Source organism: Lutra lutra, chromosome X, assembly GCF_902655055.1.
Source record: "Lutra lutra chromosome X, mLutLut1.2, whole genome shotgun sequence".
Lineage (NCBI taxonomy): Eukaryota > Metazoa > Chordata > Mammalia > Carnivora > Mustelidae > Lutra > Lutra lutra.
In genome coordinates, this window is record NC_062296.1 from 48,319,281 (window position 1) to 48,337,133 (window position 17,853).

At 37.2% G+C, this 17,853-nt stretch overlaps 1 protein-coding gene across 1 annotated transcript in view; it reads left to right on the plus strand.

Annotated features, from left to right (window-relative positions):
• PHKA1 (phosphorylase kinase regulatory subunit alpha 1) overlaps positions 1–17,853 on the plus strand; it is a 139,718-nt gene that overhangs the window by 91,900 nt on the left and 29,965 nt on the right. Inside the window, 4 exon segments of the mRNA XM_047716007.1 lie at positions 10,743–10,821; positions 12,967–13,133; positions 15,599–15,775; positions 17,371–17,462. Of these exon segments, the coding sequence (XP_047571963.1) occupies positions 10,743–10,821; positions 12,967–13,133; positions 15,599–15,775; positions 17,371–17,462 (515 nt within the window).

Sequence of the window (17,853 nt, forward strand, 5' to 3'; positions counted from 1 at the left end):
CAATCACTTCCAAAAGCCTGTTTGTACTGCCAGAGTACATAGAATTCCTTTTCATTAGAGAAGAATCCCTTCTCATAAATCATTCAATGTCCAGTCAGACTATTAGGGATATTGGTCACATCTCTAAAGTGCTTCAAAAACAGAGAAGTGTAGGAAGTAGGGTAGTCTTTCTTCTTTTTGCCTTTCTTCTTTATTTAAGCCAATTAACAAGTCTCTCATTAACACTATGTTCCCAGAATTGTCTTGAGAAAGTATAGAGTCTAATTGGAGAGGCAAAGCTGATACAGAGAAATAATAGAAAACAATTGAAGACAGCTTATAAAGAAGTGCCAAACCATTAGATTAGTATTTTTTTTAAAGATTTTATTTATTTATTTGAGAGAGAAACAGTGAGAGAGAGCATGAGCGAGTAGAAGGTCAGAGAGAGAAGCAAATTCCCCGCGGAGCCGGGAGCCCGATGCGGGACTCGATCCCGGGACTCCAGGATCAGACCTGAGCCGAAGGCAGTCGTCCAACAACTGAGCCACCCAGGCGTCCCGTATTTTATTTTTTTTTAAGATTTTATTTATTTTTTGACAGAGATTACAAGTAGACAGAGAGGCAGTCAGAGAGAGGAAGGAAAGCAGGCTCCCTGCTGAGCAGAGAGCCCGATGTGGGGCTCTATCCCAGAACCCTGGGATCATGACCTGAGCCGAAGGCAGAGGCGTTTAACCCACTGAGCCACCCAGGCGCCCCTAAATTAGTATTTTAAAGTGAAAGTGTCACATTGTTAAAGAGAATTTCTTGACTGAGGTGGGACTTATCAAGGCTTTGGGGATGGGTAGAATTCATATGGAGGACGAAGAAGGAAAGGCACTTTAGGTAAGGGGAAAATACCATGAATGAGACCTAAAGACAGGGATGAGTTTGACTTGTGCGTGCACAGTGGAGAGGCCAGCCTGCATAGAGTGGCTTTGCATGTTGGAGTATAATTATCAACAAAATTGGATGAGATGAGGTCAAATTGTGAAGGCATTGAAAGTAAGCTGAGGTATCTAATGAGATTTTCTCAGAAGTCTGAAATTATCAAAAGTTTTTGAGCAAGGAGTGACATGATGAAAGTGGTGTTTACAGAATATTGATTTGATAAAAAGTATACATTGTAGTGAGGAGAATTTGATATCAGAAAATAATCTAGGTTTGAGATAATGAGAAGATACGTTGGATTGGTGGTAATAACAATAGAGTGGGAAAGAAAAAATACGGAGTCATTTTAGACAACACCTGCAAGCAAACATTGGCTAACTAGATATGGGATATGAATCAAGGTGATGTGAAGATTTAGAGACTAGGTCAATAATGCTGCCATTGATAGAAGCAGAGAAATTCTATAGGAAGATGCCAGTTGTAAGGAACAAATGGAATTTATGGTGACAAAGACAATTTCAAAATTGAAATATCTAACAGGTAGGGTGAGATACACAGCCATAGCTTGGGAAGAAAAATAAAACTAAAGATATAGATCAAATCACAAAGTTTTGATACTTGGTACTTGGTCACACAACAAAAACAGCAGTTATAATAGCAGTAATACCTACAATATTTCTTGATCATTTTCTTTGTGCTAGGCACTGAGCTAATGCTTTCAATGCATTATTTTGAAATCTCTACAACATTCTATTCAGGTAGGTAGTATTAACAGCCCCTTTTATAGAGTCACAAAGCTTATAACAGTCAGGCCTCTAACCAGGTCTGTCGGTCCCCAAAGCCTATATTACCAACAGCTCTGTGTTTTGTCAGTGACAATTTTGTGCTGGTGAAATGAGAATGAATATGCTAGTGATCACATTAAAATGAATTAGTTAGGGGGGCCTGGGTGGCTCAGTGGATTAAGCCTCTGCCTTCAGCTCAGGTCATGATCTCAGGGTCCTGGGATTGAGCCCGGCATTGGGCTCTCTGCTCAGCAGGGAGCCTGCTTCCCCTCTTTCTCTGCCTGCCTCTCTGCCTGCTTGTGATCTCTCTCTCTCAAATAAATAAATAAATCTTTTTTTAATGTGAATTAGTTATCATGATAAAGATTTCCAAAATACATATAAGACCAAAATCCACCTAGATGCTACTTACAAAGATATCCCTAAGATTATATGGGAAAAACAGAAAATAAAAGACTGTGTAAAGATAAATCATGTAAATGCTAACAAAAAGAAAGCATTGGTGACAACACTATTAAAAACAGTAAATATAATTCAAGACACAAGTCAGTAAAAGGGACAGGAAGGATATTTTATATTGATAAGAGTTACAGAAACAAAAAGCAGAATCAGATCTATAAATATTGATTAAAAACTGATGGTTGCCAGAAGGGAGGGTGTTGGGGGATTGGACAAAATGGGTGAAAGGGAGAGGGAGATATAGGTTTCCAGTTATGGAACGAGTAAGTCATGGGAATCAAAGGCACAGCATAAGGGGTACAGACAATGATATTGCAATAGCAATGTAATGGGACAGATGGTAAGTACACTTGGGTGAACATAGCATAATGTATAAACTTGTCAAATCACTGAGTTGTACACATGACACTAATGTAACATTGTGCGTCAACTATACTCGAAAAGGGAGTTACAGTATAACAAGATGATATAATAGTTTTAAAACTTTTATTTATACAATATCAATGAAGTGTATAAAGCATATATTTAGGAAAACTTAAAGACAATATGATAAAACCATTGTTCAGTCATAGTGGGAAACCATAGCATACTTATATCAGAATGTCACAGATTCAATTGTAAAAAAATAATTAAAGATATAGAGGGTTAACGAGCCTGATTTTTGTATTATGGGTATATATAAACTATATCCAAAAAGAATACACAAAGGATGTTTATTTTTTAAAAAGTAGAAATCATATAGCTGATATGGGCCAGACAGGCATAAAACTAACACAAGAGTAATTTTTAAAAATCTGACCATGAAGAAATTATTATTTTTACAAATGATTCTTAAAGAGGACATCAAATATGAAATTAGTGTTCTAAAATAAAAAATAATACATATCAAAACTTAAGAGATTTGACTGGAGTCATCTTTGGAAATTTCATATCTGTAAACACTTTGGGGCAAAAAAAGGAGTTCCAGTTTTCAGACAAAATGTAGTAGACTCACTTCGCCCTATCTCTCCTGCTAAGTACAGTTAAAAACCCTGGACATTATTTATAAAACAAATGTAAGAAAACTCTGAAAGTCCGAAAAAAGAAGGGAGACTGGCTAGGGACTTTGCACCTGAGAAATGACACAACATTAAGTATTCTGTCTCATATATTCTGGACTGGATGCTGGAGAAATTTTATCCCAGAAATCCAAATGGTGCAGGTTTTAAAGGCCCAAGAAAAACCTTTCTCTTCTAGCCAAAGTAACAGGAGAGGGGCAACCTAGTCAGACAGAAAACTTCAGACAGTAACTGTCTTCCTCTAGTCAAAACCATAGAAAAAAACTGCAGCCCCCCCCCACTCCTCTAACTAAAGGCTGAGTCCCCAAAAGAGACCCTAGACTTCTACCTTCACAGAGCTGTGAAGAAGCACCCCTCTTCTTCCTTAGGGGTAGTGTCTGAGAAGTGCTAGTGGGCAGCTTAGACTTTCATCCTTGCCCAACAATAGAGGAACCTCCTTCCACACCCACTGTCAGTAACAAGGCAGTGCTCCCTTACCTACTGCACAGTATCGAAGAGACCTGCTGAATCAGAAGATTCAGTAAGATCCAAAGTCTCATAAGATGATACCCCATATTTCCAGAATACAGTAGAAATCACTTTTATACCAATGTCCAAGAAAATCTTAACTTCAATGAGAAAAAATTGATCAGCGAACACCAAAGCCAAAATAATAGATGTTGGAACTGTGACAAAGATTTTAAGGAGTCATCATAGAATAGCTTAACAAGAAATTATGACTGCACTCCTCTTGAAACTTGAAAGTGGGTAGTCTCAGCAAAGAAATAGAAATCTTCAGCAAAGAAATTGAAGATAGAAAAAATCAAAAGAAAGATTTAGAACTGAAAATGACAATAACAAAAATGAAAAACTCACTAAATAAGCTCAGTAGCTAAAAAGAGATGATAGAGTGAACTTGAAGATGTAATTATAGAGCACCAGGAGGAATTAAGATATATGGAAGAAATTCACAATCAAGAAATGTAATAAAGAAATGCAATTAAAGCAAGAGAAAGACTGACATAGAAGGGAAAAGAGATGAAGACTGGTCGATATGAGATGGAAGAACAAATGAGACCTAAGGAGAAGCAAGTTATAGCCAGAGGGCCTACAAGGATCTAAGAAAAGGAGACATGGAATGGGTGGTGGAGAAACAACATAGGAGAGCCCTGTGATTCGGGGGCCCAGAAATTTCTGCCTCTAGATGGTGGTGGTGGCATAGGTTATGAAGCTAATCCTGGAGGCATAGGTTATGAAGCTAATCCAGCCACCATGAATAGCGCCGTGATGGGAAGCAACATACGTACTTAGCATTTGGGGCAGAGAGGTGTGAGACCTGTGGGTGGACAGGGTCCTCAAGGAATGAGGCCTAGAAATACAGAAGGATGTGGCAGAGGGAGAGAAGAGTATGAAGGCCCAAACAAAAAGCCCTGATTTTAGATGTGTATCTAGGTTTTCATTACAATTTGTTCTTGTCATTTCTGTTTTTTTAGATACCAATCTTTTAAATTCTTACATTTTAGTAATAAAGCTGCCTTTTTATGGATATTAGCAGTTTGTTGACCTAGTATTGGTAAATGGTCTGGTTGGACATATACAATTACATAATGCAGTGTTTGAAATGGGAGTTTTTCCTAATTTATTTTTTTTAATTTTTATTTAAATTCAGTTAATTAACATATCTTACTAGTTTCAGAGGTAGTGGTCAGTGATTCATTAGTCTTTTTTAATACCTAGTGCTCATTACATCACATGCCCTCCTTAATGTCCATCACCCAGTTATCCCTCCCTCCGCCCTCCTCCCCCTCTAGCAGCCCTCAGTTTGTTTCCTATAGTTAAGATTCTCTTATGGTTATCTCCTCTCTAATTTCATCTTGTTTTATTTTTTCCTCTCTTCCCCTATGATTGTCTGTTTTGTTTCTTAAATTCCACATATGAGTGAGATTGTATGATAATTGTCTTTCTCTGCTTGACTTATTTTGCTCAGCATAATACCCTCAAGTTCCATGCACATCAATGTAAATGGTAAGTATTCATCCTTTATAATGGCTTGAGTAATATTCCATTGTGTGTGTGTATATATATATATATATATGTATATATATATATATATATATCTCACATCTTTATCCATTCATCTGTCAGTGGACCTCTGGGCTCTTTCCTTAGTCTGGCTATTGTGGACATTGCTTCTATAAACATTGTGGGGCAGGTTCCCCTTCAGATCACTATATTTGTATTTTGTGGGTAAATACCTAGTAGTACAATTCATGGGTTGTCGGGTAGCTCTATTTTCAACTTTTTGAGGAACCTCCATACTGTTTTCCAGAGTGGCTGCACCAGCTTGCATTCCCACCAACAGTGTAAGAGGGTTCCCCTTTTTCCACATCCTTGCCAACATCTGTTGTTTCCTGACTTGTTAATTTTAGCCATTCTGACTGGTGTGAGGTGGTATCTCATTGTGGTTTTGATTTTTATTTCCCCAATGATGAATGTTGTTGAGCATTTTTAATGTATCTCTTCGCCATTTACATGTCTTCTTTGGAGAAGTGTCTGTTCATGTCTTCTGCCCATTTCTTGATTGGATTATTTGTCATTTGGGTGTTGGGCTTAACAAGTTTTTTATAGAATTTGGATACTAGCCCTTATCTGTAATGCCATTTGCAAACATCTTCTCTCGTTCTGTCAGTTGTCTTCAGGTTTTGTTAACTGTTTCCTTTGCTGCGCAAAAGACTTTTGTCTTGAAGTCCCAATAGTTTATTTTTATCTTTGTTTCCCTTGCCTTTGGATATGTGTCTAGTGAGAAGTTGCTGCAGCCAAGATCACAGAAGTTGCTATCTGTATTCTCCTCTAGGATTTTGATGGATTCCTGTCTCACATTGAGGTTTTTTATCCATTTTGATTTTATTTTTGTGTATGGTGTAAGGAAATGGCCCAGTTTCATTCTTCTGCATGTGACTGTCCAATTTCCTGACACCATTTGTTGAAGAGACTGTCTCTTTTCCATTGGATATTCTCCCCTGCTTTGTCAAAGATTAGTTGACCATAGAGTTGAGGGTCCATTTCTGGGCTCTTTATTCTGTTCCATTGATCTATGTGTCTGTTTTTATGCCAGTACCATACTGTCTTGATGATTATAGCTTTATAATAGAGCTTGAACTCCGGAATTGTGATGCCACAAGCTTTGGGTTTCTTTTTCAACATTCCTTTGGCTATTCAGGGACTTTTCTGGTTCCATACAAATTTTAGGATTGTTGGTTCCAGCCCTGTGAAAAAAGTTGATGGTATTTTGATAGGGATTGCATTGAATATATAGATTGCTCTAGGTAGCATAGACATTTTCACAATATTTGTTCTTCCAATCCATAGGCATGGAATGTTTTTCCATTTCATTGAGTCTTCCTCAATTTCTTTCATGAGTATTCTATAGTTTTCTGAGTACAGATCCTTTGCCTCTTTGTTTAGGTTTATTTCTAGGTATCTTATGGTTTTTGGTGCAAATGTAAATGGGATCAGCTCCTTAATTTTTCTTTCTTCTGTCTCATTCATTTCTAGTGTATAGAAATGCAAAAGCTTTTTGTGCATTGATTTTAGATCCTGCCACATTGCTGAATTCCTGTATGAGTTCTAACAATTTTTTGGTGGTCTTTTGGGTTTTCCACATAGAGTATCATGTCATCTGCAAAGAGTAAGTTTGACTTCTTTGCCCATTCAGATGCCCTTTATTTGTTGTTGATTATACCACAGCTTTCTTTTGATGTCCATCGGCATGATAAATGGTTCTCCAGCCCCTCACTTTCAATCTGGAGATGTCTTTGGGTCTAAAACTAGTCTCTTGTAGGTGGGTTTTGCCTTTTTATCCAGTCTGATATTCTGTCTTTTGATTGGGGCATTTAGCCCATTTACATTCAGAGTAGCTATCAAAAGATATGAATTTAATGCCATTGTATTACCTGTAAAGTCGCTGTTTCTATATTTTGTCTGTTCCTTTCTGGTCTGTGTTACTTTTGGGCTCTCTTTGCATAAAGGATCCCTTTTAATATTTCTTGCGGGGGCTGGTTTAGTGATCACAAATTCATATAGTTTTTTGTTTGCCCTGGAAGCTTTTTATCTCTCCTTCTATTTTAAATGACATCCTAGCTGGATAAAGTATTCTTGGCTGCATATTTTTCTCATTTAACACCCTGAATATATCATTCAAGTCCTTTCTGGCCTGCCAGGTCTCTGTGCATACGTCTGCTGCCAATCTAATGTTTCTACCATTGTAGCTTACATACCTCTTGTCCCAAGCTGCTTTCAGGATTTTCTCTTTGTCTCTGAGATTGCAAGTTTCACAATTATATGTCAGGGTGTTCACCTATTTCTGTTGATTTTGAGGGGGGTTCTCTGTGCCTCCTGGACTTGAATGCCTGTTCCCTTCCCCAGATTAGGGAAATTCTCTGCTATAATGTGCTCCAGTGTACCTTCTGCCTCTCTCTCTTTCTTGCCTCTTCTGGGATTCCAATTATTCTAATATTGTTTCACTTTATGGTATCACTTATCTCTCAGATTCTCCCCTTATGATCCAGTAGTTGTTTCTCTCTCTTCTTCTAAGCTTACTTATTGTCCATCATTTTATCTTCTATATAACTAATTCTCTCTTCTGTCTCATCCTAGCAGTTAGCGACTCCATTTTTTATTGCATCCCATTAATAGCCTTTTTTATTTCAATTTGATTAGATTTTAATTCCTCCTTTTTCTCCAGAAAAGAATTCTCTAGTGTCTTCTATACTTTTTTCAAGCCCAGCTAGTATCTTTATAATAATTACTCTGAACTCTAGTTCCAGCATCTTACTTATGTCCATACTGATTAGGCCCCTGGCAGTCAGTACTGCCTTTTGTTCTCTTTTCTTAGGTGAGTTTTTCCGTCTTGTCATTCCTGCAGAAAAGTGGTCACTTTTCTGTTTGTATAGTTGCAGCTATTCTTTTCTTAGATCTCTGGTTGAATTCACAGGTGTTCAGAATGATTTGATAGCTGTCTAGCTGAATTCCTGGGACCAGACAAGACTAAGATCACCGACTCCTCTGCATCTTGGACTTTGCCCTATTTCCTTTTTTTAAAACTGTATAATGTCCTTCAAGCTATGCTAATATACCTTGTGCTGCTAAATTTCCAAAGTGTACCAATTTTTTCAAATAAATAGAAAAATAGTTATAAAAATCATAAAATTATGAGAATATCAAATTTAATTTTGTAAATCCAGATTAAATTAACAACTTTTCTAGAAAAGTAAATCACATAAGAATAAGCTTAATAAGAGACATGCATAGAATCATGAGAAAAATTATGAAACTAATGAAGAGCATTAAAGGAGATTTTAATTGCTAGAGAGACATACCATGTTGCTAGATGGAAACAGTTAATATTGAGAGGATGTCAGTTCTTATTAATCTATCAATTCAGTGCAATTCCAAATCAAAATAAGAACTCAAATTTTTATGAACAAACTGAATCTAAATTTGATATGAAAGAGAAAATGTACAAGAATAATCAGATTTTTAAAAAATTAAAAATGATGAGAGAAGGCAGCCACTCTAATTAAAATAATGATAAAGGTTACAATCCAGATAGAGGCCAAAGAACATTATCAATAAAAGCCAAATTAGGGAAAGAGCCCAAATATTTATCTGCTGATGAATGGATAAAGAAGTTGTAGTAGATATGGATAGATAGATAGATAGATAGATAGAGGAATATTACTCGGTCATCAAAAAGAATGAAATCTTGGCATTTGCAAGGACATGGTTGGTGCTAGAGAATATAATGCTATGTGAAATAAGTCAGAGAAAGAGAAATACCATATTATTTTTCTCTCATATGTGGAATATAAGAAACAAAACAAGCATAGGGGAGAAAAAGAGAGAGAGAGAGAAGCAATCCAAGAAACAGACTCTTAACTGTAGAGAACACACTGATGGTTACCAGAGGGATGTGGGGGGCTGGTTTTATTTAACCCAGGTGACGGGGATTAAGGAGGGCACTTGTCATGATGAGCACTGGGTATTGTATGGAAGTGTTGAATCACTAAATTCTGTGCCTGAAATTAATATTAACACTTTATGTTAACTAACTGGAATCTAAATAAAAGCATGAGAAAAAATATATAAATAAATACATTTGGGAAAATCATTCATTAAGGCCTGCTACTTTACATTTTATGCAAAATTAAATTCTAAATAGATTAAAAATCTAAGCAAAAATAAATAAATAAACCTTTGAAAGTATTACAAGGAAATATGGGAGAATGTTTTTGTGATCTTGAGCTGAAGAAAACTATGCTTTGCAAGACACAAAAAAGGAAAAAATTGGCAAATTACCCCAAAACATGAAAATTTAAATAAATCTTTTATACAAAAATGAACTGTGTTTGAGGTTGAAAGACAAATAACAAAGTAGGCATTTTCCATACATATACCAGAGAAAATTGTGATATTCATAAAACATAAAGAGCCTTTGAAAGTCAATTAACAAAAAGATAAACAATAGAAGCAAGGGAAAAGGACATGAACAGGCAAATCATAAAAGAAATACAGATAGCCAGTATATACATGAAAACATGCTCAATCTTACTAGTAATAAAATAAAAAAATAAAAACAGTATCTTTTAAGTATCAGGTAAACAAAGATTTAAAAGATCATTATTAAAGATATGGGAAAACAGCTGCTTTCTATACCGATGGTGGAAATAAAACTGGCACAACTTTTTTAGGGGCAATTTTGACAGTCTCTATACAATTTTTAGTAAGTGTTCCCTTTGTCCTAACAGTTTTACTTATGAGAACGTATCCTAAGGAAATTACAGAATAGGTGCATAAAGATGTAAGTACAGTGATCTTCATCACAGTGTTGCTTATAATACAAAAACAGTCTAAATGTCTGCTATGGAATCTTTTTTAGTTTTTACAAAGGATAAGTTAGAAAAAAAATGGATCACAAAAGAGTAAATATTGTATGATCCCCTGCACATAAAGTCAGGTAATTGTTAGCCTTCTTTATTTTGTATGCCTACACACATACACAATACACAAACCAAGTCTGTTTATATGAGATAATATATAAAATGTTTAACACAGGGCTTGGCACCTAACATTAAACAAATGGTTATTATTGTTGTTATTATTTCAACTCTCAGTAACCATTAAGTATTCTGCCATCAGGCACTGTGCTAAGTAGTCTTTGAGGTACTCTGTCTGTTGGTAATCACCCTCACCACTTGCCCATTCTACCATGTTGTTAGCTCTCAGATCAATTGTTGAAATACAAGGCACACAATGAGGAGCATCTTATCTGTACCATTACCACCAGAATGTTGGTTTGAAATAATTGAAATATTCCCCGTATTTCAAAGTTAAAACCGCAAAAAAAATTGTTCTAAAATTCTCTTCTTTTCACATGGAGCATTGGGTGTTATTTGCAAACAGTGACTCACGGAACACGACATCAAAAACTAATGATGTACTACTATATGGAGATTAACATAACATAATTTAAAAATAAAATTCTCTTCATTTCAAGATGAAGATGGAACCAGCTTGAATTCAAGTATCCTAGCGGCACTCCGAAAAATGCAAGATGGCTACTTTGGTGGAGCAAGGTAAGTAACCTCTACACACCTTTCAGTGAAATGAAATGAAATTTGGAAGCTGGATATAGTAATGGTAGACTTGTGGTGCCTTTCTCTGTGTCTTTTTTAATTTATTTAAATTCAATTAGCCAATACATAGTATATCAGTAGTTTCAGATGCAGTGTTCAGCTATTCATCAGTTGTGCAGTATAGCCCCATCCTATGAGTTTAGAAGAACTCATTTTTGATAGATCAAATCAAGGAATGTAATGTTATAGAGAAGGCTTAGAATGTTTCCCATCCTGTTCTTTGCCTAAACCTCATAAATTCAATGGACTGGAAAATTTATTCTTTCAAAAGCAAAAAAGTTACTGAACTATTCAACTCTGGCTGCTTTTCTTTTCTCTTTTCTCTAATTTTTTAGTCTGGAAAATTTCAAGCTTGCAGAAATGTGCAAGAATGGTATTGAACACCATATACCCTTCCTCAGGACTTACATGTTGTTAACATCTGTCTCACTTGTGCATTCTCTCCCTCCTCTTCCGTACTCTCCTCTTACTCCTCCCTCCCTTCCCTTCTCTACTCTCCCCCCCCTCACAGATACATATGTGTAAATGTACACACACACTCATACACACATGCACACACTTTAATTGCTGAAGTATGAGATTTAGCCAGAAGCATCATGACTATTCAACTCTAAACACTTCAGTTTGTCTTATGAGGACAAGGATATTTTCACATATAGCTACAATATAATCATCATACTCACAAAATTTAATATTGATAAATTACTCTTATTACCTAATCTAGAGTCCACATTCACAGTTAGCCAATTTTCCCAATATTTTTTCCATAGCCTTTTTTCCCCATTCTGAGACCCAATCAAAAATCACACATTGGTGTTTGGTTATTATATCTCCTTGATGTCTTTTAATCTAGAACAGTTCCCCAGGCTTTTGTGAATCTTTCATGACAGTTTTCAACACAGTTTTGAAAAAGAAAGGTCAATTATAATGCAGAACGTCTTTCAATTTGGTTAAAGTGGTATCTGGTAGGTTTCTCCCTATCCTTTCTATGATAGTCTTTACCCAGTTTTATCTTCCATTGGTGAATCCATTATTACTAATGGGGTTTTAAAGTGATAATTCTGTGTCTCTATCATCATGTGCATATATATGTGTTAGAATATCCCCTTTTATTTTGTAGTTTTAGTGTAGCATAGATTCGTGGATTCTGATTTTATTCAATATGCTATGCTCCATTTCTGTCATTGTTTATTTCAGTGTTCAAATTATCCAAGGTCTGGCCTTTGGGAACCCCTTCAAGCTGGTTTCTTTTTCTTCTTTTTCACATCTGTTTTGAATAATGGCCTTTATTAAGTCTGTCCACCAATTCTGCTTTCAGTGGGTTTTTTGCTTGAACAGCGACCCATGGCTTGCCTTGCTGAAGGCAGAAGGACAGCCCCTCCAGTCTGTGAAAGGAAGTGAGAAGTTCAGTACTCCTCTTCATGGAGAGGAGGACAATGTTCCTTCCTTTGAGAAAATGACCAGACTTAGTCCTTGTGCTAGATTCCTTAGTTGATTTTGTCCCGAATCGATACAGGATGTTGGTGACAGCCATAGCAATAATGTTCTCCGCCCAGTGCCAGACTGTGTTCTTGAGAAAATCAGTATTATTAACTTACACTTTGGGTTTTGCAATCAGTTTTTTAAGTAGGGGAGGATATAGCCTACAATCCTCTATAATTCATAAGATTTTCAAATATCATCTTTCAATTTCAAAATGATCTTTGAGTATTTTTTTAAATGATGTGATGGATTTGTGATGATTTCTCTTCCTTCTGTCCCAGCTTCTCTGCAGCTAATGGAGATTCTGGCCAGACATTTAACATAGTTAACAGCATAGTATATGGAAGTGAAGGAGAGCAAAACTGATCTGCTGGTAGATTGTGAACCCATAACTGTGGTCTTCATTAACACAGCATCCCAGCCTATACTATGCCATGCCAAGGAGTGCATAAAATTTTATATTTACAAAATTTATACTAATATAAAAAGCATTAGCAGTCCCCCAACCAAAAACATTCTAGGTATCCCTTTTCTCACTGAAATGTGTTGTTTTAAAATGATTTCCTCTGATTTTCTGTTTTCTCTTTGCCCTGTAATTGTCAGAATTCAAACAGGTAAATTGTCAGAGTTTTTAACAACATCTTGCTGCACACATTTGAGCTTCATGGATCCTGGACCCGAGGGTAAGCTGTACAGTGAAGATTATGATGATAACTACAATGAGCTGGACTCTGGCGACTGGATGAATGACTATGATTCACCCCATAATGGTAAGGGAGCATCATAAAGGCAATGGCCTTGCTGGGCAAGAATACAAAGTAGTGTTGAACATCTTCCTTAATATTTCTCACTGCCAGAAGTCTCACTCCTATTTAATACACCTAGATTTCTACTTTTGTTTGGCTTCACTTTTCATCCTTCTACTTACCTTTGGTTTCTGGTCTAATATCCCTGTGGTGATTGTGGAGTATGGAGTTTGACTATCTCTTACTAAGGTCAGGGAAGATTTCTGTGCTGGGTATATGAAATGGCTGGTGATTTCAAAATGAGAGGAAGCAGTGGGGAGTGAGAGATTTTAATCAGGTATGTAGTAGGAGAACTATACGTATACAGTACTGCTTTTTGACATTTAAAAGCATAAAATTAAGAAACTCAGAGTGCTTTTTATATATAATGTTACCAGGGCCAATGGGAATCTCTAGGGAGGTCTGCTTAGTTTGAAAAAGCCTATTCAGTGTGCCTATTGCTTTCATATTGCAAACTAGACAAATAAAACACAACCAATCTAATTGATTACTAAGAATACAAGGATGATATAGTGAGAAAACATCATAAGGACATATATTTAAAGTGGCTGAGAAACACCCTAAAGTGTTAAAACACTAACCTAGGCAAGGCAAGAATTACATTGTTTGAATCCCAAAGAGAGAAGGACCAATAGGAGCAAATTCTTCTAGCTATCTAAAATACGGTTTGCCTGCTTTCATTGTCTGGGTATTTGCCTGTTAGCCTGTTTCTTAAGGCAGCAAATTTCTTTATCTTGAGAGTGGAATGTTAGAGAAAAGAAAAAAATGAATTGGCTTTCCTTAGTGAGGTGGCAAGCATTATCTCATATATAAGAAACCAACACATTATCAGTCAGAGGATGATTTTCTTTTTTGGGCTCAGCATTTACTCACCTAAGTACCATTTAATTCACTCTGCATTTGTTTCTGTAAGATTGAAAACCATGAATCTCTTCACTGGAAAAATACCTTAAATTCAAAGTTATTTCCTGTCATTAATAATTACCACATATCTAAGATATCCATCTTGGCATAAACAAATATTTTGAAAAGCAGACCAGAATAATCATATTGTTTGCTATTCTATGGGTAGTTGTGACCTTCATCTGTAGCACTCATTCTTTTAGATTACTTTCTAAAATGTTATCTTTGTAATGATATGCATTACTATATTTGATGTTATGCATTCGGAGTCACTTTCTCCTCTCTGGTTTTACTCATCAGGGGTCTCACAATGGCTGCGCTTATTGCTTGCCAGCCTTGCCATACCAAGAACACTTCTCTCCTTATTATTCATAATCCTCCACTCAAGTATCTATATTGTTCAAGGTTATACTAATTGTCATTAGGATTTCACTAAGAATGAGTTCCATTATTACAGCTTTGCTAGTTTCCATTAATCACATCAAAACAGGAGCCCCTGGGTGGCTCAGTTCATTAGGTGTCTGCCTTTGGCTCAGGTCACGATCCTGGAGTCCCAGGATCAAGACCCGCATCAGGCTCCCCACTTAGCAGGGAGTCTCCTTCCCCCTCTGACCTGCCCCCTTCTCATGCTCTCTCTATCAAATAAATAGATAATTTTTTTAAAATCACATCAGAACACAGAAAAACATCTGGAGAGATCACTGAAGATGATCAAAAAAGATGAGGCATAATTGGCCTCACAGACTTTAGTAGTAATCCAGACACTGTGCTTTTCCAGCTATTAATGTCGTGAATGCTCATGTACAATCTGAAATATTAGGATCCATGAGAAGAGAATGTTATAGGAGGTATATGAGAGTGTGAGAGTCCAAGAGGATAAGGAACATATCTATCTTCTTCACCGCTGAAACCTCAGCACCTATATACCCCCCAGTACATTGTGGGCAATAAATGGTTGGTGAATAAATGAATACGGTAATGAAAAGGACCAGTGTGTGGCCAGTAATCCTTTTGACACCAAGGCCACACAGAGATTGTTCTTTTCGTTAGCAACTGTAGCCGCCATTTATGGGATTTGTCTGTTTTTAGCTAGGTTCAGTGTTTAGTGGAAAATTTTTGCCTGTGCTCACCAAAGTCTCCTCCTACCAGTGAGACTCCAAGGGCCCTATTCCACTCCTCTGCCACCACTGCTGCCACCACCAGCCTCATCACATGTACAGGCGCAGATTGTGAAATCTTTGCTCTACCTGTCCTATAATAAGCTCATACTGCTTTCAAGGGCCCTAATATTGTGACAGCAAAGTTGAAGAACAGGTAGGTCCTCATAAATGGCCCTAGTTTCTAAAAGGTAAAGCTGCAAGACTGTACAGTAATCACAACCTTGACCCCCGCCGTGATCTAAAACAACCTACTTCCGGTGCTGTGTCATGGGCACAGGAGATGAGCATTCTAGTTGGTGGGGCAGATTGTGAAGTAACTAAAATGTTCATTTTTTTCTCTTCCCCCTACCCCCACTAACCTTGCAGCTCGCTGTGGTGATGAAGTTGCTCGTTATTTAGATCACCTTTTGGCGCACACTGCTCCCCATGCTAAACTAGCCCCTACCTCACAGAAGGGAGGGCTAGATCTGTTCCGAGCTGCTGTGCAAACAACCTGCGATTTAATGTCCTTGGTGACCAAGGCCAAGGAGCTGCATGTACAGAGTGAGTAATGCCATGACTCACTGGAGTCAGGCACAGGATTGACGTGCAGCCCAGGATGGGGGTGGGGTGTGTATTACAGTGTAAGCAGAAGCTCTGTTTTGTTCAGTGCTTTATCCTCAGCATCTCAGACAGAAGGAACATGTCAGGCACTCAAATATTTGGAAAGTTAGTGTATTGGGTGTAATTTTGCTATTGATAGTGCTATGCGGTCTGATTTAACCACTACATCATGAAAAGCAGCCAGAACAAGAGACATGGAGCGTTTTAACATCTGTGTTAAATGATGGAAGAAGGTGTTTCCTTTGGGAAAGTTACTCCTTCGGAAGCACTTTTATTTAAAGAGAAAGCACTGCAAACTATTACAAGCTAACCTTGCAACGAAGAGGGAAATACTCTGCCTTAAGTAAGCTGCATCTGGTTCCCTTAGGTCAGCTGTGATATTTACAGTCAGTTGTTCCAGCAGTGTAGAGCTGTGTTTCTCAACTACAGTACTCATTCCTCAACAACTCTGTCATTGCCCTCCCCGTGACCCCCCCTTTGGTAGGTATTGGCAATGAAGGGTGTCTTCTACTACACACTGCTAGGCTAGGAGTAGTCATGGTTCCTAAGAGTAGTCAGTGCCTCTATGGTAGCTGCATATGAAGGGAAGAAGGGCTCCTTGGCCACACCGAGAGGACCTAAATGGAACATTTTACAGATGATGAGAATGATTGAGACGCATGTTCTTGCTGTCTAAAACTTGACTGACCATTACTAACCACAGATATTAAACATGAATCATTTAACATTGAGAACAGGGAAGAGCTCAGCATACCCTTTAAGGATGCTGCCTTGACAAAGGGCTTATGTGAAGACATCAGCTTTATTAAATTATACTTCTAGATTGTGAATCGGGAAACTTGAGCTTAAATCCTGGCTCTGCTACTTACTTGCTTGAACAGTATTTTGAGCTCTATATCCCTCATTCTGTATCTGTAACATGGTGAAAGTGACAAGACAGTCTCTCCTTTGAGGTTATGGTAAGTATTTGGACTATAAATAAAAATATTTGGAATATCTCAAAGTAGGTCGGCCACTACATTTTCTGACTCCCTACATAGGATCATCCATTTATCTATTCTCAAGAAAACCCAACTGCTGACAGCCAGATATTTTCCCAAGGCAGTCCAGAAAATAGAAAACAGAATTGGGTTCTTTCTGTTACATGTGGTGTTCTATCAAAGTATCAGTAATTGCACCATTGTGATATTGATTACATTAATTGGCTTTAATATCTTAAATGGCCATTTGATGCTACCGTTCTAGGCATTCCACTGAAAGTATGTTTGATTGAACAATCTTTAAATTATCTGATATTCATATTTCTTTTCTGTGACATTAGCAAGAAATGATTGTTCTATAGAGAACAACTCCTGTGCAACTTCATTTTGAGGGGAACTGTGAATTGTTTTTATTTGAGTTCAGTTAGCTGACTGATAGTACATCATGTGTTTCAGGTGTAGTGTTCAATAAGTTATCAGTTGCATATAACTGTGAATTATCTTTTTAGTCTCCTAAGTTATCTAACCTTTCCCATAAATGTCAACCTCTTGCAGATGTTCACATGTATCTTCCTACAAAGATATTTCAGGCCTCCCGTCCTTCATTCAACTTACTTGACTCTCCTCATTGCCCACGAGAGGACCAGGTAAACTTGCACATGAGATTTTTTTCTGTCAGCCATTCGCAAAACTGCCATCTATATGGTGAATAACAGTACGAGCCATTATGGTTTCTGCTAGTAACTGGTGGTAGGCAAAATGCTACCCTGGTGAAGGTATACTCCTTTTTATTTCACTTTCTTTTGTTTTTATTTTAAATTCAATTAATTAACATATACTGTATTATTTGTTCCGGGGTCTTATATAACACCCAATGCTCATTATATCATATGTCCTCCTTAATGCCCATCACCCAGTTACCCCATCCCCCAACTCCACTCCCCTCTAGCAACCTTTTCTAGCCAGGCTGTGAGAAAACTGAATTGCTACATCATTCATTTTGAAGGTTTCATTGTTTTTGTTTTACTTCTCATCAAA